General features: G+C 45.0%; 1 protein-coding gene across 1 annotated transcript in view; it reads left to right on the forward strand.

Annotated features, from left to right (window-relative positions):
- The window catches only part of LOC311108708 (lethal(3)malignant brain tumor-like protein 3), a gene marked incomplete at its 5' end in the record, with an annotated part of 56244 nt that overhangs the window by 23215 nt on the left and 11063 nt on the right, over positions 1 to 21966 (forward strand). Inside the window, 4 exons of the mRNA XM_084151427.1 lie at positions 218 to 319; positions 9905 to 9996; positions 18172 to 18332; positions 18436 to 18498. Of these exons, the coding sequence (XP_084007553.1) occupies positions 218 to 319; positions 9905 to 9996; positions 18172 to 18332; positions 18436 to 18498 (418 nt within the window). The remainder of the gene's footprint in view (positions 1 to 217; positions 320 to 9904; positions 9997 to 18171; positions 18333 to 18435; positions 18499 to 21966) is intronic.

Here is a 21966-nt window from a genome sequence, read left to right on the forward strand (position 1 = left end):
AACTATGATTGTGTAGCTTAATATTTTGCAATATAACTTACTTTCAAAATTCCTTCAAGCATTTTAGCGGCTTAACACCCATAAAAGTGTGAACAGCCCTCATCTATTTCTGTCTGAAGTGACTCACATTCTTAACAGTTCCCTGCCAGCCATGGCGCTCTTAATATGTTCTTTCTGCACAAGTTAAAAGCAATTTCTCTCTCTGACAATTTCTTAGCAAGCACTTAAGCGCCAACACAAATCACCTGGAAAAGCCTGGCAGGGGAGAGAAGGCTGGCAGCGGCATGGTGAAACCCGCCGGCACAGAGCCCAAGAGGAGGTGAGTGGCCCTTACAATGCATGTGAGTAGCCCTACTCTCCGGAATGGCTGCCAGACCCAGCATTAAATCTGATGGTGTGACTGTACTGTGTTATTACTGCCTGCCTGCCTGCTGGCCCAGTGTTGGACTCTGATAGGACTGTGAGGACCTGATGTGCTAGTCACGTAACAGTTTGTGAATAGCTTGTGAATTTCTGATCTTTGTGTGAAATCTGCTGCCTTCGTCTGACTTTGGCATTAGGTATTGACTTTTTGGTAACCTTGCTCTGACCCTTCACGGACAGTTTATTAAGTCCCCCATCTGCCGGAAACGTTCCACAGGGATGCTGGGCCATGCTGACACGATGGCATCACACAGTTGCTGCAGATTGGATGGCGGTACATTCATGCTGAGAACACCCCGTTCCATTTCATCCCAAAGATGCTCTATTGGGTTGAGGTCTGGGGACTGCACAGGCCACTCAAGTAAACTGAACTTGCTGCCATGTTCCAGGGGATGTTTTTCCGCTCCTCAATTGTCCAGTGTTGGTGATCGTGTGCCCACTGGAGACGCTTCTTTTTGTTTTTAGCTGATAGGAGTGGAACCCGTTGTGGTCGTCTGCTGCAATAGCCCATCTGTGACAAGGACCGATGAGTTGTGCGTTCCGAGATGCCGTTCTGCACACCACTGTTGTACTGCGCTGTTATTTGTCTGTTTGTGGCCCGCTTGTTAACTTGCACGATTCTTGCCATTCTCCTTCAACCTCTCTCATCAACGAGATGTTTTTGCCCACAGGACTGCCACTGACTGGATGTTTTTTGTTTGTCACACCATTCTCGGTTATCCTTAGTAGGGCTGACCCCATTTAGTCGACTGCTCGATTGTTTGGTCGATAGGCTGTTGGTCGACTGAGATTTCTTTAGTTGCGCAGTCGCAAATATATATATTTTTTATGGTGTACAAGACACCCGTCTGATTGGCGCCTGTCTCAGTGGACTAATCCATTGCGGAAGCTACAGGGATGGCACAGTCCATCACTCAAAGACATGTGCTACTGAAATTGTATATGGTTATATTATGTAAAAATAATGGTGCAACACTAATAAATACAGTGCATTCGGAAAGTATTCAGACCCCTTTACTTTTTCCACATTTTGTTACGTTACAAATTATTCTAAAATTGATTAAATTGTTTTTTCCCTCATCAATCTACACACAATTCCCCATAATGACAAAGCAAAAACTGGTTTTTGGAAATGTTTGATTATTATTATTATTTTTTTAAACTGAAATATAACATTTGCATAAGTATTCAGACCCTTTACTCAGTACTTTGTTGAAGCACCTTTGGCAGCGATTACAGCCTCAAGTCTTCTTGGGTATGACGCTACAAGCTTGGCACACCTGTATTTGGGGAGTTTCTCCCATTCCTCTCAAGCTCTGTCAGGTTGGACGGGGAGTGTTGCTGCACAGCTATTTTCAGGTCTCTCCAGAGATGTTCGTTCGGGTTCATGTCCGGGCTCTGGCTGGGCCACTCAAGGACATTCAGAGACTTGTCCCGAAGCCACTCCTGCGTTGTCTTGGCTGTGTGCTTAGAGTCGTTGTCCTGTTGGAAGGTGAACCTTTGCCCCAGTCTCAGGTCCTGAGTGCTCTGGAGCAGGTTTTCATCAAGGATCTCTCTGTACTTTGCTCCGTTCATCTTTGCCTCGATCCTGACTAGTCTCCCAGTCCCTGCCGCTGAAAAACATCCCCACAGCATGATGCTGCCACCACCATGCTTCACCGTAGGGATGGTGCCAGGTTTCCTCCAGACGTGACGCTTGTCATTCAGGCCAAAGAGTTCAATCTAGGTTTCATCAGACCAGAGAATCTTGTTTCTCATGGTCTGAGAGTCTTTAGGTGCCTTTTGGCAAACTCTAAGTGGGCTGTCATGTGCCTATTACTGAGGAGTGGCTTCCGTCTGGCCACTCTACCAAAAAGTCCTGATTGGTGGAGAGCTGCAGAGATGGTTGTCCTTCTGGAAGGTTCTCCCATCTCCACAGAGGAACTCCAGAGCTCTGTCAGAGTGACCACCATTGCTCAGTTTGGTCGGGTGGCCAGCTCTAGGAAGAGTCTTGGCGGTTCCAAACTTCTTCCATTTAAGAATGATGGAGGCCACTGTATTCTTGGGGACCTTCAATGTTGCAGAAATGTTTTCGTACCCTTTCCCAGATCTGTGCCTCGACACAATCCTGTCTCGGAGTGCTACAGACAATTCCTTCAACCTCATGGCTTGGTTTTTGCTCTGACAGGCACTGTCAACTATGGGACCTTATATAGACAGGTGTGTGCCTTTCCAAATAATGTCCAATCAATTGAATTTACCACAGGTGGACTCCAATCAAGTTGTAGAAACATCTCAAGGATGATAAATGGAAACAGGATGCACCTGAGCTCAATGTTGAGTCTCATAGCAAATATACTTATGAATACTTATGTAAATAAGGTGTTTCTGTTTGTTATTTTTTATACATTTGCAAACATTTCAAAAAACCTGTTTTTGCTTTGTCATTATGGGGTATTGTGTGTAGATTGCTGAGAAAAAAATAATATTTAATCCATTTTAGAATAAGGCTGTAACATAACTTTCCGAAGGCACTGTATAATAATATTTTATAACAAATGCGCTTTATTCCGCGTTGGATAGCGGTCACTGTCCGCGGTTCTGAAACATAATCTTCAGTTTGTCATTGAATTGGCGCCCTTCCCTATATGTTGCTATGTGCATAATAGCGAAGTTAACCAGCATATTGGTGTTGAGAACACCAAGCCTCACGCAACCGCTGGATAAAGCTATTTCACAAATTCAGCGTTTTTTAGTCTTTGCTCTGCTGTAATAAAGGCTTTTTTTCCCGTTAAAACAGACTGGTATTACTTATAATTCATTTAGTGTTGTTTACACTGTTCCGAACAGGCAGAAAAATAACATTGTAATCTAACAACAACTGTTTGTCACACATAATATGCACGCAGCTCTCGCTCCTATACCCTCCTTTTTTTATCTTTCTTTTTATTGTTATTATTACAATTATTATTATGATCATCATTATAATAATAAGTAAGGTCATTATCATTCATATAGTAGTAGCCTTGCATAACCACCATCAAGCTGTAGGCCTAAGAGCACTTCCTGTTTAGTCTAAATACCGTAACCTTCTTAGGCCTATATTTCAATGTATAGGCCACTGCAGGGGCTCCCAAACTTTTTTGGCCCACAACCCCATTTTGATATCTGAAAATTCTTGCAACCCCAACCATGTGAATTTTTTAAAATAATTAACAGCCAATATTTACTTTTTTATTTGAGGATATGCCAGTCAACATTCTAACAGTATTTCTGATTGTCTTTTCAACTCACCATCACATACTTTTAATGTGGGGTTATGACAGCAAATTGCAAATTAGTCTGACATAATGTATCTTATCTCACCACCACTAATGAGATGGGTGTGCTTGTGATGAGGTGTGAATGACGGAGTCAGGCGCAGGAGGTAAAACACCGAAATCCAGAGTTTATTCAGTTTACATGAATAAAGCGCAGCAAGCGTCCAAAACGAAACTAGCACAAGGGAAAATCCACCTTGGGTACATACAAGGAAAGAGTAGCTCAACCGAGCTACTCACTCTCACAATGAACAATCACTCACAAAGGACAAGGGGGCAGAGGGAACACTTATACACAGACTAATGAGGGAATGAGTACCAGGTGTGTGTGTTTGACAAGACAAGACAAGTGGAGTGATGATAAATGGAGCGATAGTGGCTAGTAAGCCGGTGACGACGAACGCCGAAATCTGCCCGAGCAAGGAGGAGGGGCAGCCTCGCCTGAATTCGTGACAGTGCTTGAGCTTCTCAAAGTTAGGGGGCGTGGTCGACAGTGAACACCTCATCTCTGCTGTCACATCCAACCTGGATCGATATTTGGTTTTAATGCAGACGAGAGCACTAAATCCAGCTTCACACAGATATGAGCTGGCAAAGGGTACTGTGAGTTTTATGGTGCTTTCAAGACAACTGGGAAAAATACTAGGTGAAATCATGATGTCAGTGATCTTCAGGTCGGAAAGTCAGGGCTCTAGAAAGAGGCCCTAGTTCCCGAGTTGGAATTCCGAGTTGGATGACCATTCCCAGTTGTTTTGAACGCGCTGAAGTTGGAAGTTGAAGATTTCCAAGTTCCCAGTTGTTTTGAACGCGGCATTAATGCTCAGAGGGAGACAGCAGGGTATTCCCTTTGAGTCAGGAACCAAAACTCCTCCGTAGTGACCCGTGAATGCATTCGGTCACATGATTCATCTGTTTTTCATCAATATAGCTACGCATCACACTGAACATCCCCTGTGCCGTTTCATGCTCGGGAATCGTGAGACAGAACAATATGTCCTCAAGAATAGCATCCTCCGACATGTGTAGCGAACAAAAGTCAATGCATGGGCATCTCGGCCCTCACAGCTAACATCCATTTGGAGAGCAAATGCTGGGGAGTTTTTGAGTCGTTCAGTCAGAGTTTCATCTTGATTGCTAAATTCTTTGTTTAACAGTGTTATCTGACAAAGGTATTGATGTGAGTTTGTGTGCCTCTGTCTCCCCAGACATTGTTTTCACCATATCAATTGCGGCCGGTAATATCAAATTCTCTGCAATAGTGTGTGGTTTCATAGCGTAGCGGGCCTAGGCATTCACCATGGGAATGATATATATAAATATATATATAAATGTTTTTGTCATTTAGCAGACGCTCTTATCCAGTTAGTGAGTGCATACATTTTTCATACTGGCCCCCCGTGGGAATCGAACCCACAACCCTGGCGTTGCATGCGCCATGCTCTACCAACTGAGCTGATTCAAGTGCAACGGTCAAGTGAGGATCAACGGGCATTCTGGTTGAATTTGATCTTTTAGGTTTGAGTAATTTTCATTTGGATTTTTAAGGTTAACGACATTACAATGATTTTGAGATACAAAGACGATATTATAATACATTGTATTTTTTGTATATTCATTTTTTTATCCCGCGGCCCCATTTTAAATCAGGCGAACCCACATTGTGTCGCAACCCTTAGTTTGGGAACCGCTGGGCTAATGGATCAATCAATCAATCATTCGTTCATGTCATCACATAGCATACGAGTCATTCATGCTTTGAAATGCAATCAAGCATTTTATTTTTAAAATAAGGGAGCTGAATAATTAGCCTAAACAATAAATAAACCGCAATTCCCAAATGCATGCAACTGTTTTTAGTCTTTGCTGTAACATAGGCTTTATACATTTATTTATTTTTTGTTAGAGCAGACACTCTGGTACACTATTTAGTGTTGTTTACACTGTTCTAAATGGTCAGAAAAATATATAATATTGTAATCTAACAGCACCTGTTTGGCACACATAATACTGACACAGCGCGCTTGCATGATCTCCAGTATTTTCCACAACTAAGTCAAATGTCTTCCATACATCTGACTTCCCCATTCCCTCCTGAGCAACCAGTAAACATTCCCCCATTCCTTTTTCACGTCCTCTGCATCAATTTTGCTGTCACATGTGTTACGGTGTTCAGAGTTTGTTATAACCAATTTATTGATGTGATTATGATAGTCTATTCAGTAGGTCAGGCCCTATTGGTCATGTGCATGCGATGCATACATGTTTCACATAAAGAGAGCAAGGGATGAGCGAATAGGGAATGTTTTTCCTAAACAAATGAGAGATTTCGGGAACATAACTTTTCAGTCAGAGAAACAAATAAGAAACTAAATGGCAGTAAAAAAAAATATACACCGCGTGGCCATCAGGCTCCCTCAAGTAATTTGTGTGTCTTCATTATTTCATCAAACAGTGCGCTTAAAGTATCAGACAAGTTCAGTGCTTATACTAGCGCGCACCACTAACTAGCTAGCCATTTCACACCAGTTACACAAATACATGTTTTAAAATTACGACCAATCGAACAGATAACTTTTTTTTTTTTTTCGGGGACAGCCCTAGACACTGTTGTGCTTGAAAAGCCCTTTCTGAGAAACTGGACGATCATACCACGCTCAAAGTCGTTTAGGTCTCTCGTTTTGCCCATTATAATGTTCAATCGAACAGTAACTGAATGCCTCGATGCCTGTCTGCCTGCTTTATATAACAAGCTACAGCCACGTGACTCACTGTTTGTAGGAGCGATCCATTTTCATGAACGGGGTGGTATACCTAATAAACTGGCTGATGAGTGTATACATCCTCCTTCAAGTGACCGATACGCAATTAAGGTTATTTCTTTAAGTGCTTTTTTCTGGACTTGAGTTCAATGCTCATGGGCTAAGTTCAGCAACCATTTAATTCCACACAGAGAGCCACACAGAGAGCCGCAGAGTCACGGTAGTATAATTAAAGATTGCTCTAATTACCAAGCCTCTCTACATCAGCTTCCCCAACCTTTGTCAAACTGTCATCTGACTAATGCCTGCCCTACAGTTGTGTCACGATCGTCATCTACAGAGGAGGACCAAGGCGCAGCGTTGAATGCGAACATTTTATTAAATGAATGAACACACGAACAAAAACAACAAAACGAAAACGTGACGTCCCTGGTTACAACACGAACCAACACGGAACAAGAAACCACAAAATAATGAATGCCTAACGGCTACCTAAGTATGACTCCCAATCAGAGACAACGAGCTACAGCCGTCTCTGATTGGGAGCCACCCTGGCCAACATAGATATACAACAACCAGAACATAAACAAATGAAACTCACACCCTGGCTCAACATACTAGAGTCCCCAGAGCCAGGGCGTGACAAGTTGTCCTACTTTCATTGTGTTTATGTAAGGCCTAGTAGTAGAAATGACTCCTCAACATACACTACCAAATCCATAATGCACTGTTTTCATCAGGTTTAAAGTAATGTATAATTGAAGACATAATGCTGTGTTTCTCTTGTAAAAACACTTTAATGTCATTACCAGCAGGTATTTACACTAATATGCATTCAATCCCATTTCACTATAAATGTACAGTATTTCTACTCCACAAGCATGGCCCCAGATATGTTGACATTTCAGAGAACTGATGGAATATGTGGTCAGCTTGATTTGTATAGGCTAACATGAAACTCACCAAAAACTTCACTTTATTCTTAAAATATTGAGTAATTGTCACGTTCGTCAGGGAGAGAAGTAGACCAATGCGCAGCGTGTTGAACGAACATGTTTAGACTTTATTTAATTAAAGCACGAACAAAACAATAAACGACTCGTAACGTCCAACGGTAACAAAGACCGACACGGAACAAAAACCCACAAACACAAAGGGAAAACAGACAGTTTAAATATGGCTCCCAATCAGAGACAACCAGCCAACAGCTGACACTCGTTGCCTCTGATTGGGAGTCACTCAGGCAAAACATAGAAATAGACGAACTAGAACCCCCAACATAGAAACACACCACATAGAACAAACACACCCTGGCTCAACAACTAGAGTCCCATAGCCAGGGTGTGACAGTACCCCCCCCTAAAGGCGCGGACTGCGACCGCGCCTCAAAAAGAGCAAAACAGGGGAGGGCTGGGTGGGCATACCTCCTCGGCGGCGGTTCTGGCTCCGGGCTTGCCCACCACCCTCCAACAAACCCCCCAAAGTACCCCTGGTCCGGTCTGGCCCTGCTGACCAGAGCTGAACTGAACACTGGTGGAGCGGATTGCTCTAGCTCCGGCGTGACGCAGCACCTGACCGGTGCCGGACCCGCCACCGGTGGAACAGGCACGGGCCGTGCCGGACTGACGACGCACACCACTGGCTTGGTGTGGGGAGCAGTAGCGGGCCGAGCCGGGCTGACGAAACGCACCACTGACTTGGTGCGGGGAGCAGGAGCGGGCCGAACCGGGCTGACGAAGCGCACCACTGACTTGGTGCGGGGAGCAGGAACGGGCCGTGCCGGGCTGACGACGCGCACCACTGACTTGGTGCGGGGAGCAGGAACGGGCCGTGCCGGGCTGACGACGCGCACCACTGACTTGGTGCGGGGAGCAGGCTCGGCCCGGCCCATTCCTGCTCCCCGCACCAAGTCAGTGGTGCGTTTCGTCAGCCCTGTCCGGCCCGTTCCTGCTCTCCGCACCAAGTCTGTGGTGCGCGTCGCCAGCCCAGTCCGGCCCATTCCTGCTCCCCGCACCAAGTCTGTGGTGCGTTTCGTCAGCCCTGTCCGGCCCGTTCCTGCTCTCCGCACCAAGTCTGTGGTGCGCGTCGCCAGCCCAGTCCGGCCCATTCCTGCTCCCCGCACCAAGTCAGTGGTGCGTTTCGTCAGCCCTGTCCGGCCCGTTCCTGCTCCCCGCACCAAGTCAGTGGTGCGCGTCGTCAGCCCGGCACGGCCCGTTCCTGCTCCCCGCACCAAGTCAGTGGTGCGCTTCGTCAGCCCGGTCCGGCCCGCTCCTGCTCCCCGCACCAAGTCAGTGGTGCGTTTCGTCAGCCCGGCTCGGCCCGCTCCTGCTCCCCACACCAAGCCAGTGGTGTGCGTCGTCAGTCCGGCACGGCCCGTGCCTGTTCCACCGGTGGCGGGTCCGGCACCGGTCAGGTGCTGCGTCACGCCGGAGCTAGAGCAATCCGCTCCACCAGTGTTCAGTTCAGCTCTGGTCAGCAGGGCCAGACCGGACCAGGGGTACTTTGGGGGGGTTAGAGAAGGAGTGGGGGTCATGTCCGGAGCCGGATCCGCCGCCGAGGCGGAGTGCCCACCCGGTCCCTCCCCTGTTGTATTTGGTTGGCACGGTCGGAGTCCGCGCCTTTAGGGGGGGGTACTGTCACGCCCTGGCTCTGGGGACTCTAGTATGTTGAGCCAGGGTGTGAGTTTTCATTTGTTTATGTTCTAGTTGTTGTAATTCTATGTTGGCCAGGGTGGCTCCCAATCAGAGACGGCTGTAGCTCGTTGTCTCTGATTGGGAGTCATACTTAGGTAGCCGTTAGGCATTCATTATTTGTGGTTTCTTGTTCCGTGTTGGTTGGTGTATGTAACCAGGGACGTCACGGTTTCGTTTTGTTGTTTTGATCGTGTGATCATTTATTAAATAAAGAATATGTTTGCCTTCAACGCTGCGCCTTGGTCCTCCTCCTTAGACGATCGTGACAGTAATGTTATTTGTATAGAGAAATTGGTTGTCCAGGGACTGGCACTAAGTTTTATCTCTGTGTTGTATTCAGGAGTTGGAACCTGCTTTCAGTCCAATGCACAAAACAATTTCTGAAGACATGGAAAAGAGAGGGAACCGAAGGCGTTCACTAAGTTTAATTTAGAGAGAAACTCCAGTCATTACGCTGTTATTTATGAATTATCAAGACTCATCAGAGCAGTATGTTGATTGAGTATGACGGAACAATTCTTGGGATTTGGGAGTGATTACAAGCTACATTACATTTTGACCCCAGGAGTAGTGAATGCTAGTATTAGAACATCTTGGAATGTACTGTGATAATGAATTAAGTAGTGACTCAGTATGTCATGAAAAATGTTGTTCCAAATTGTTTGATCCCAGTTCCTGCAGTACTGCCCTGTTTGTCTGTCACTATTGACCCCCTTCTCCTCTCTTCCAGGGTTGGGCGGCCTTGCAAGCAGAGGAAGATAGAGGAGCTAGTGGAGGCGGAGGACATGAAGAGTGAGGTGCCATGCATAATAGAAACCAAAGGTACTTTATCAAATCAAATCAAATTGTATTTGTCACATGCGCCGAATACAGTGAAATGCTTACTTACAAGCCCTTAACCAACAATGCAGTTTTAAGAAAGAAAAATCACACAAAAAAATACAATATGAAATAATACGAAATAAAAGTAAAAAATAATTAAAGAGCAGCAGTAAAAATAGTCAATGTGCGGGGGCACCGGTTAGTCAAGGTAATTGAGGTAATATGTATATGTAGGTAGAGTTATTAAAGTGACTATGCATAGAGAGAGTAGCAGCAGCGTATTAGATGTTCAGGAGTCTTATGGCTTGGGGGTAGAAGCTGTTTAGAAGCCTCTTGGACCTAGACTTGGCGCTCCGGTACCGCTTGCCGTGTGGTAGCAGAGAGAACAGTCTATAACTAGGGTGGCTGGAGTCTTTGACAATTTTTAGGGCCTTCCTCTGACACCGCCTGGTATAGAGGTCCTGGATGGCAGGAAGCTTGGCCCCAGTGATGTACTGGGCCATACGCACTACCCTCTGTAGTGCCTTGCGGTCGGAGGCCGAGCAGTTGCCATACCAGGCAGTGATGCAACCAGTCAGGATGCTCTCGATGGTGCAGCTGTAGAACCTTTTGAGCATCTGAGGACCCATGCCAAATCTTTTCAGTCTCCTTAGTGGGAATAGGTTTTGTCGTGCCCTCTTCACGACTGTCTTGGTGTCCTTGGACCATGTTAGTTTGTTGGTGATGTGGACACCAAGGAACTTGAAGCTCTCAACCTGCTCCACTACAGCCCTGTCGATGAGAATGGGGGCGTGCTCGGTCCTCTTCTTTTTCCTGTAGTCCACAATCATCTCCTTTGTCTTGATCACGTTTAGGGAGAGGTTGTTGTCCTGGCACCACACGGACAGGTCTCTGACCTCCTTCCAATAGGCTGTCTCGGGCCTACCACTGTTGTGTTATCTGCAAACTTAATGATGGTGTTGGAGTCGTGCCTGGCCATGCAGTCATGAGTGAACAGGGAGTACAGGAGGGGACCCCCGTTTTGAGGATCAGCGTGGCGGATGTGTTGTTACCTACCCATACCACCTGGGGGCGGCCCGTCAGGAAGTCCAAGATCCAGTTGCAGAGGGAGGTGTTTAGTCCCAGGGTCCTTAGCTTAGTGATGAGCTTTGAGGGCACTATGGTGTTGAACGCTGAGCTGTAGTCAATGAATAGCATTCTCACATAGGTGTTCCTTTTGTCCAGGTGTGAAAGGGCAGTGTGCAGTGCAATAGAGATTGCATCATCTGTGGGGGTGGTATGCAAATTGGAGTGGGTCTAGGGTTTCTGGGATTATTTTATTTTATTTTATTTATTTTACCTTTATTTAACTAGGCAAGTCAGTTAAGAACAAATTCTTATTTACAATGACGGCCTACACCGGCCAAACCCGGACGACGCTGGGCCAATTGTGCGCCGCCCTATGGGACTCTCAATCACGGCCGGTTGTGATACAGCCTGGAATCGAACCAGGGGGTCTGTAGTGACGCCTCAAGCACTGAGATGCAGTGCCTTAGACAGCTGTGCCACTCGGGAGCTCATAATGGTGTTGATGTGAGCCATGACTAGCCTTTCAAAGCACTTCATGGCTACAGACGTAAGTGGTACGGGTCGGTAGTCATTTAGGCAGGTTACCTTAGTGTTCTTGGTCTATGGTGGTCTGATTGAAACATGTTGGTATTACAGACTCTGACAGGGAGAGTTTGAAAATGTAAGTGAAGACACTTGCCAGTTGGTCAGCGCATGCTCGGAGTACACGTCCTGGTAATCTGTCTGGCCCTGCGTCCTTGTGAATGTTGACCTGTTTAAAGGTCTTACTCACATCGGCTACGGAGAGCGTGATTACACAGTCGTCCGTAACAGCTGATGCTCTCATGCATGTTTCAGTGTTACTTGCCTCGAAGCGAGCATAGAAGTAATTTAGCTCGTCTGGTAGGCTCGTGTCACTGGGCAGCTCGCGGCTGTGCTTCCCTTTGTAGTCTGTAATAGTTTGCAAGCCCTGCCATATCCGACGAGCGTCAGAGCCGGTGTAGTACGATTCGATCTTAGTCCTGTATTGACGCTTTGCCTGTTTGATGGTTCGTCGGAGGGCATAGCGAGATTTCTTATAAGCTTCCGGGTTAGAGTCCCGCTCCTTGAAAGCGGCAGCTCTACCCTTTAGCTCAGTGCGGATGTTGCCTGTAATCCATGGCTTCTGGTTGGGGTATGTACGTACAGTCACTGTGGCCACTAGGAGCGCCGCCTCTGGATGAGCGTTTTCCTGTTTGCTTATGGCCGTATACAGTTCATTGAGTGCGGTCTTAGTGCCAGCATCGGTTTGTGGTAATAAATAGACAGCTACGAAGAATATACAGTAGATGAAAACTCTTTTGGTAGATAGTGTGGTCTACAGCTTATCATGAGATGCAAAATCTCTAGACCTCCTTAGATATCGTGCACCAGCTGTTGTTTACAAATATACATAGACCGCCACCCCTGGCCTTACCAGAGGCTGCTGTTCTATCCTGCCGATACAGTGTATAACCAGCCAGCTGTATGTTATTCATGTCTTCGTTCAGCCACGACTCGGTGAAACATAAGATATTATAGTTTCTAATGTCCCGTTGGTAGGATATACGTGCCTGTAGTTTGTCCACTTTATTATCAAGCGATTGTATGTTGGCCAATAGTATCGATGGCAAAGGCAGATTAGCCACTCGTCGCCGGCTCCTTACCAGGCACCCCGATCTCCTTCCGCGATATCTCCTTTTCTTTCTACTGCGAATGACGGGGATGAGGGCCCTGTCGGGTGTCTGGAGCAAATCCCTCTCGTCCGACTCATTAAAGAAAAATTATTTATCCAGTTCAAGGTGAGTAATCGCTGTTCTGATGTCCAGAAGCTCTTTTCGGTCATAAGAGACGGTAGCAGCAACATTATGTGCAAAATAAGTTACAAACAATGCGAAAACAACACACAAAATAGCATGGTTGGTTAAGAGTCCATAAAATGGCTGCCATCCCCTCCGACGTTCACCAAGGAGAACTCAACAAGCATGCAGATGCAATAAGTGACAACACATTATCTAACTGGGGATAGCTAGCTAACATGTTGCGCTAGACAGATAACTTTCATTCTGAAATAACTTAATATTTCTGAGTTAGTCAGATATTAGTTTAGAAAGACTTGAATTTGGAATGAGAGCTAACTAGCTAGCAAGCTAGCTAAAGCTAGCTAGCTGCTTATCAAACATTTACATTTACATTTTAGTCATTTAGCAGACGCTCTTATCCAGAGCGACTTACAGGAGCAATTAGGGTTAGTGCCTTGCTCAAGGGCACATCGACTGATTTTTCACCTAGTCGGCTCGGAGATTAGAACCAGCGACCTTTCGGTTACTGGCACAACGCTCTTACCCACTAAGCTACCAGCCACCCCTAGAGGTAGATAACTGGTTATTGAAACTATTTCTCAATGTTTCAAAAATGTACTGTAGCTGGCTAATTAATTTGATCATGCTTTGTGATGCACCCAGTTTTATGCTGTTTTAGTCCACAAAACATGTCGCCCTGTCACCTACAGTAGAACCTGATGAACAACATGGGGGGAATTGGCCAGCCACTGTCGTGCTTTTTTGTCCGACCAGATCCGCGATGAGAAGGTTCTAGCTAGTGTATCCCACTCCGATGACTGTTATGACTATTTATTTAATTACAATTCGCTTTTTGCTTTAGCGCCATCTGTACCTGATAGAGCATATCTAATCTCAAGCCGTCTGGCGCGAGAGACTCATTGCGAGGGAGACTAAAGCAGACCCAGAAGTTCTGACTGAGTCCACATTTGAGTGCCCCAGGACGGTCCATTTACTTTGTGCTGTTATAATTTATGCTATGAAGTCCTGTGATTTCATTGGGGCAGTTCCCCCTCATAGCAAATAGCTGGCAAAACAATCCAAGCGATGTTCACACGGCATATGCGCCCGCAGAGCTGCTGCTGCTGGCAGAGTCACTGAGGGGTAGTGCTGAGCGATTAACCGACATTTAGTTTTTTTCCGGTTTTAAACAACTAATTGACCGACGTCGGTTAAATTTCTTGAATTCCATTTAGTTCAGAGGTTTTTGTGAGCCCAATGCGGCGTTTCTCTAGAGAAATCAAATAATTCACAACAGAAATCAAGTCAATAATTATATGGAATGCTGGTCTGAAGGGAGTTGTAGTTTTCATTAAGCAAATGTGACTTGTTTCAGGAAACTAGGCGTATGTCGCGGGTCACTACTTCACAGGAGAGCCATTTTAACGTTTTTTTGGCAGAAATGCCTTCTGGAACATGTGAACTTTCATGTGCCTTAATAACTGTAGTATCTGAAAGTCTATGATTTTGCTGACGTTTGCAAATGGTGTGATAGATGAACTTTACTCTGCTTTGCTGAAACATCTGGAAAGTATTACTACATAGGCTTCTTGGAATAGAGGACATTTGGAGATATGGGGAGGCCAGGGATTGGTCTATCAAAAACCACCCATCTTATGTTACATAGGATATAAATACCATGTTTTGAACAAAGGACGGAGAGAATAACATATTAGAGATTGGGCCGGACTGGAGACACGCACCACTGGCCTGGTGCGGGGAGCAGATACGGGGCGTACCAGGCTGGCGACACGCACCTCTGGTTTGGTGCGAGGAGCAGGGACGGGCCGTACTGGACTGGGAACACGCACCACTGGCTTGGTGCGGGGAGCAGGTACGGGGCGTACCGGGCTGGCGACACGCACCACTGGTTTGGTGCGAGGAGCAGGTACGGGGCGTACTGGACTGGGAACACGCACCACTGGCTTGGTGCGGGGAGCAGGTACAGGGCATACCGGGCTGGCCGGGCTGGCGACACGCACCACTGGTTTGGTGCGAGGAGCAGGTACGGGGTGTACTGGACTGGGAACATGCACCACTGGCTTGGAGCGAGACACAGGCACGAGGTGTACCGGACTGGGAACTGTCGTTAGAGATCTCCGACTGTACCAGTCTTTTACTCTCCGCGCCCAGTCCTCCTCCAGTGAGGACTCCTCTTTGAGCCCCCACGAGTGCAGTGGTCGGGGCTCTTCTCTATCGATCCCCCGACCACCCCTTTAGCCCCCCAAAACATTTTTCTTGGGGCTGTCTCTCGGGCTTCCTCCTCGGCCGGCGCCTTCTGTGTTCCTCTCCTGCCTGGGCCTCCTCCTTCGCCCAGGGTCCTTTACCTGCCAATATCTCCTCCCAAGTAAAAAATGACTTCCCCACCTGTGTCCAGGGTGTCTGCTGCTCCTGGGCACGCTGCTTGGTCCGTTTTTGGTGTGATCTTCTGTCACGATCGTTGAGAGACGGATTAGACCAAGGCGCAGCGTGGAATGCATACATGTTTATTAAAACTATAAACACTGAACAAAACAACAAAAGGCAACGAAACGTGACGTCGGAAGGCTATACACAAACAAGCCAAACACACCGAAACACAAACAAGATCCCACAACCCAGGCAGGAAAACTGGCTGCCTAAGTATGATCCCCAATCAGAGACAACGAGCGACAGCTGCCTCTGATTGGGAACCACACCCGGCCAAACATAGAAATACAATACATAGAGTTTCACACCCTGACCAAACTACCTAGAGAATAACAGTCTCTCCAGGTCAGGGCGTGACAGTTGGTTAGCTACCTGCAGATTAATGCAGAGTGGTAATGTCATGAGTTGGGATTATGGTTCATTGTTTAGCTAGCTAGCTAGCTACATGTCTTAACAAAAGACTCCACTATGCATGTATCCATTTCAATAGAATGTCACTGCGACAACTGTTGAAAGACGTACTAGCTGGTAAATTCGCTCTAGCTATCTACTCCGATTTCAGAGCACGGGTAAAATAGTCTAGCTAGCTACATTTTCAGATATTACACGTTACTAATTTTGACAGAAAGTCGTTTTCATTTCAAGTTAAAGTGTACTGTTAGCTAGCTAGCTAACGTTAGCTGGCTGGCTCTCTAGCTAACGTTACGGGTATGATCTTATTATTCGTATATCAGAGCCATTTGCTTTGCTACTTATAGCCTAACGTTAGCTAGCTAACATTGAACCTGGTTGGTTAGCTACCTGCAGATTCATGCAGGATAGTAATGTCATGAGTTGGGATTATGGTTAATTGTTTACCTAGCTAGCCAGTAACCATTTCGGGTGCGTTTGTAAATTCAGTCTGAGTATGCCAGAGCATAGAATAACTGATGAATTTACGAACGCTCAACACCCTTTGAATATGGCCGGTGTCGGCAAAAAAGCATAATTAAATTGTTGCCAGCAGCACGGTTAGAGTCACCAACGTTAGCCAGTTAGCTTGGGGGCTTGACTGCCGTTGTGAGGTCAGAACGCTCGGATCAACCCTACTCATCGGCCAGAGCATCCAGTGTGCGCTCTGAACGTTCCGAGAGCGAAACGAGATGGGTGGGGCTAAAGCTTAAGGGGGTGTGAACAATGCTGAATGGGATAGACAAAGAAGAGCTCTCCAGTATGTACCAAAACATTCAAAGGCCATTTTCTCAAAAGTGAGATTACAAGTTGATCAACTTTCAAAGCAGAATTACTTTCCCATTGTTCTTCAGATGCAGTGAATGATATACAATTTTGTAGCTCTGTGTGTCTGCTTTTATCCGATGTAAAAAACAAAATTTCAAATTTTGCTACATAAGACCGGTCACAAATATTCAACCTAGTTCAGCTCAGAAATGTGGTAATTAACTACAATCCCATAATCCATTGCGCCATTCTTTTCTGTCTCGTACGGAGATGGATCAGAGAGGTTTCACTCTCGCCAAAATCTGTCCAAAAAATGTGTTTCTATGGGTTTATTTTGGACCTAAGCTTGTCGCCTGCCTTCCCGCCTTTGGGACAACGACTCCCATTGATAGGGCGGAGACATGAGCATCTCGTCATTATATATAGATCTCTGGATGGATACACTGTTACGCCTGCTACGTTAGGTTAGATATCCACACAGACCGCATGAGAGAGGAATGTACTCAACACAACGACGAGAGGGACAGAGACAGTTCGTGAAAGTATGCCTTATCTACTTTGAAGAACTAGTGAAATTATTTCATGAGACAGCTCTGCAGTATACTGTAGGCTACAGTACTTGGGCAGGCTAGCTAAATAGGATGACTAAAGACAGTACAGTATGGGGAGCATATAGATAACGTTAGGTTTGACTGGCAGACTGCTACGGCCTGAGCAGAGATGATGACTTTAAGGAATGAAAAATGATAAAGTAATGAAATAAAAACTAAGTAATATACACAACTGAAATATTTTAGTATTTCATAGTAATTTCCTATTTTTCTATTTATGTCTAACCAATGTGCACCTGACAGAGACAATGCAATATTTTCTATATTTTGGCAATTGAATTCTCACTATTTTTGGCTTTGGAATTTCTATTAACAAGCTCTATTTCATAATGCATTAATCTATTTTTAAAAAATCACAACCGAAATCAAAAACTGTGATTATTTTTGAATAATTGAACTGAAACCTAACTGACCTCAAAAAGCACTAATCGCTCAGCACTACTGAGGGGCAGAGTAGTAAGTAACTGAACAGTTTGTTTTAAACAATATATTTTTTAAACAGGAAAATGTAAACATTTACTACACTTTTATGAGCATTTAAAACATAATCCATGAATTATATAATATATTTGTTTACAAAAATATATGTAAACTGTTTTTAAAATGTTATCACAAGTGGGGTGCCGTCCCTAACGCCCTAATGGGCGAGCCGCCACTGATAAGATCCCTTCCAATGTGTTCTCCAACTCATAAAACATTTGAGAAAAAGGCTGTGCCGTTATCCTCGCAAGGTATTGAAAGGTATTGAAAACGGGTGTCAATAATTTTGACCCCTACCTTTTGAGACTAAAGTGTTACTTATTATACATAATCTCTTTCACTGATCAATTGTATTAATATAAAATAAAATAATTTCCCAATTTTTTGGAGCATACAATACACCTTAGTATTTGTATAATTTATTTTTACAGGCATTTTTGCTTATCTTTATCAAGGGTGTACAGGTAGCCACAGCAACAGATCCCTTGCTGTTTAAAATGAAGTTAATTCATTCATGGTTTAGTATGTTTATTTTCTTCTCTTCCATACAGTAGAGCTGACACTACAGGAAGCCCTTCACCAGTCAGTGTTCATGCCATGCACCTCGCCATCCCCTAGCAGCACTCCTTTCTGCTGGGACCAGCACAGCAAGCTGCTACCCACCGTGGCTGGCATCACTTCAAGCAAAGTGGCTGTGTGGACAGTGGAGGAGGTACTGGATAACTTACATTGTCATTACAGTGTTCCTTTCAGTCTAGATAACTGTGCGGGTAATTTGGATAACTGTACTAACCATGATGTCCAATGTGTTACAGGTGATTGAGTTCATCCAAGGTCTTCCAGGCTGTAAGGAACACATGCACACATTCAGAGATGAGGTACAGTTTCAGTACAGTACATGGAGCTATTAACTCACTGACCACTGATACACACACACACACAGACTTCTGGGAAAAGGATTTCCCATTTACTGTCTGCTTGTGGGATTATAAAGATCCCATTTTGGTTTTATCGGATGCATTACCTCCACATTATCCCTCTGTGGTCTCCACATCTGTGTCTGCCTCAGAGTTTAACCTTTTACTGCAGTAGGCTAAATCAACGTCACACAGAGTGATTCTTGGTAGTCTTAAACAAATCTACTTTGAAACAAAAGTATACACCTCACACACATGGTCATGGGTTTAATTAAAGAAGACACCTGTACCATGTCAAATATAGAGTTGAAATATATTCAATTTGGAGTTTGCATCCCAATATTATACTTTATATTCGGAAGAGTATTAGGGCCAAGTGAAGAGAAAACATTTAATAAACAGCGGCGGTGGTGGTACTTGGAATATTATTTTTGCATGCCAGTGCTTTAAAAAAGTGACAATGTTTCGAGAATAAAGTGGCAATATTTTGAAAATGAAGTCCAAATTAAATTTTGTGAACAAAGTGCCAATATTTCGAGAATAAAGACAACATGTTTAGAATAAAGTCTCAGTTATATTTCAAGATTAACGTAGGGGATTTGATTAAGTGCATGTCTCCCTGGCTCCCTGATGCTGTGCGCGCCACAATTGAAATGCCTTAGTTAGATGACCTGGTGAAACTATACTTTAGAATTGGATTTAGGAAGAAGGAAATCCTTTCTCTTTTAGCACATAATAACCATATTATTATAAGTATTAGGACCTGAAAATGGTTGTGCCACAGATTCTTTTCAGAAGGAGGAACCGTGATTACATACAGAGACGGCCGGGTTGTGTGTGTATGCAGATGTGTATGCAGGTGTGTGTGTGTGTGTGGGCGGTAAAAAGTAGGGGGAAAACAAACATATGGCCGTCAATCTAATGATCTAATACACTCAATCAAACAGGCGTCACTGCGCTCTCACGCTTATCAATCTAATGATCTAATACACTCAATCAAACAGGCGTCACTGCGCTCTCACGCTTATCAATCTAATGATCTAATACACTCAATCAAACAGGCGTCACTGCGCTCTCACGCTTATCAATCTAATGATATAATAGCACGCACACACACACCAAGTTTCCCCCTTTCAATTTCAGACTATAGGCATACACTCTTCTAACGACTATGGTGCGTTATGATCACAAACAAAAAACTTTCTTGGTTGAGTCAGTCTGATCTCCGAATTCGCAACAACATTCTGCTGCGTACCCTAGGCGAACACCTTGCACAAAATGTTTGCATAATGGCAACTATTAACGACCTTATCCATGGTGCTTTACTAACAGTAGTATTTCCCCCTTATGGCAACTATCCTTCTAACGACTATAGGCTAGTAGGCTACGTGAGCATACCCAATAAAACAAATTATCTTAGGATCCTGGAGACCGGGGGCTATGCATGTGTATGTCCCATGTCAAGCTGCTCTCCAAATTCGCTACAAAACCGCTATTTTGCAGCCCATTATAAAACTATAGCGGCCCACTAGATTAAGTACCCTAGGCTAATCGTATGTTACAGTGGTCAAGTGAAAGTCAATTATATGCCTATCCAACGGCTGCAGGAGGAACAATGAAGCAGGGGTTTTACACAAGTGTCTGTGGGAGTAGAGGCAAAACAAGGACCACTCCTGCATGCGCAAACCAGCTGAGGCACTGTTTGAATATATTAATGGACGCTGTGGTAACTTGACAAGGAATGCCCACACGCATTTCAATATTACTTTCCTTTACTTTCAACCTAAGAAATAAAAGGTGTACAGCCATGTCCAAAGGGTACAAATACAGCAAAACGATACAGCCCACTTAACATGTGGTAGAGTCGCATTGTACAGATCCTACTTTGGGTGATGACATCATCAAAGGGGAAAGGTCACGGTCAATGCCAATGCCAATAATAACCATGCACACATGAATAGTAATCATACTATACTGCCGGTAAGTACAATACATATTCAATGTAATTATTTATATAGTGTCCACACTATAACACTTCCCCCTTAATTTCATCCCCCCTGTGTCAAAAGCTGATGTGTATGCGGTGGTGAAGTCAGGCGCAGGACACAGAGGATAAGTAAAGACGACTTTACTAACAAACTAAATACGCACAAATAAACGTCTCCAACACTGGAGGGAAAAACACCATATGCGTAATAGACACGATGAGCAAAATACCGACACATACATCCAAGACACGCGGACAATAACATACAAAGGCAAAACATAAAACAGGTGAACTTATACGTGACATAATCAATACAAAATACGAAACAGGTGTACCAACTAGACATGACAAAACAAACATCGAAAACATCAAGCGGTAGTAGCTAGTACTCCGGGGACGACGAAGCCTGCCCGAGCAAGGAGGAGGAGCAGCCTCGGCGGCATCCGTGACACCCTGTAAGGAAAACATAAGGTTAACAAGTAAACCACATCAGTGTTTTATTTTATTTTCTTCACAACACTTTAGAACTTCTGCTAGTGTTACTGTAAATGTAAACAAACAAAAAATTACAGTCCTTATTTATTTTCGACTAGGTCTGCTGTTCCAAACAAACACTAACACCACGAGTCTCTCAGTCTCAACTACAGAGTTAGTCTTTCAGGAGGCTTGTGACTACGCTGTGATCTGCGCAGTACTCCTGGTGTGCCATGAGACACAGGTAAGGCGTGTCCCAGTGGAGCTGGGTCTGAGGGCACAGGAGCGTGTTGGGTGTTTGTGAGAGAAAGTCCATCACCCTCTGCTGGAACCACTGAATGCCCCTGTTTCTCAGATACCGTTTCCTGTGGGGTTTCAACTTGTATACTACCACCCGCAGCTGTTCCGTCTGAAAACATGGTATTTTCTTTGTCATAGTGCAGGCGGATGTGATCCTGTTGTCTGCGCATGACTCCACCATCAGTCAGTTTGACCACAAAGGAGATTGGACCACTCTGACTCAGAAAGATACCTGGCAACCAGCGTTGGCTGCTTGTGAATTTGCAGATGTAGACAGTGTCATTGGGTTTTAACTCTCCCTCGCGTGGTGGTCATGTCGCTCTTTTTGTTTTTCCTGCTTCCGTTCCACTCGTGCTTTGATGTCCGGACGCAGTAGATCCAGGTGAGCTTTTGGCTTTCTGCCCATCAACATCTCGGCTGGAGCCTGCCCTGTTTTTGACCCGGCTGAGCCTCATGGACCTCATCCATGACTTGTGCACGGCCAGGGGGCGGAACAACCACTCTGGACCCCCAGAGGATGCAGCCATCAGCTCAGTTTTGCATAAGGTCTCAGTCCATCATCCTCTATGACAGGAGGCCAACCCTACATAAGGAATCTTTTCACTTGGGCCAGGACTGGATCCCGGTCTGTCCACTGTTTGATCTGTTTGGCATTCAGAGGTGAGTTT

Source organism: Coregonus lavaretus, assembly GCF_964263955.1.
Source record: "Coregonus lavaretus genome assembly, chromosome: 33".
Lineage (NCBI taxonomy): Eukaryota > Metazoa > Chordata > Actinopteri > Salmoniformes > Salmonidae > Coregonus > Coregonus lavaretus.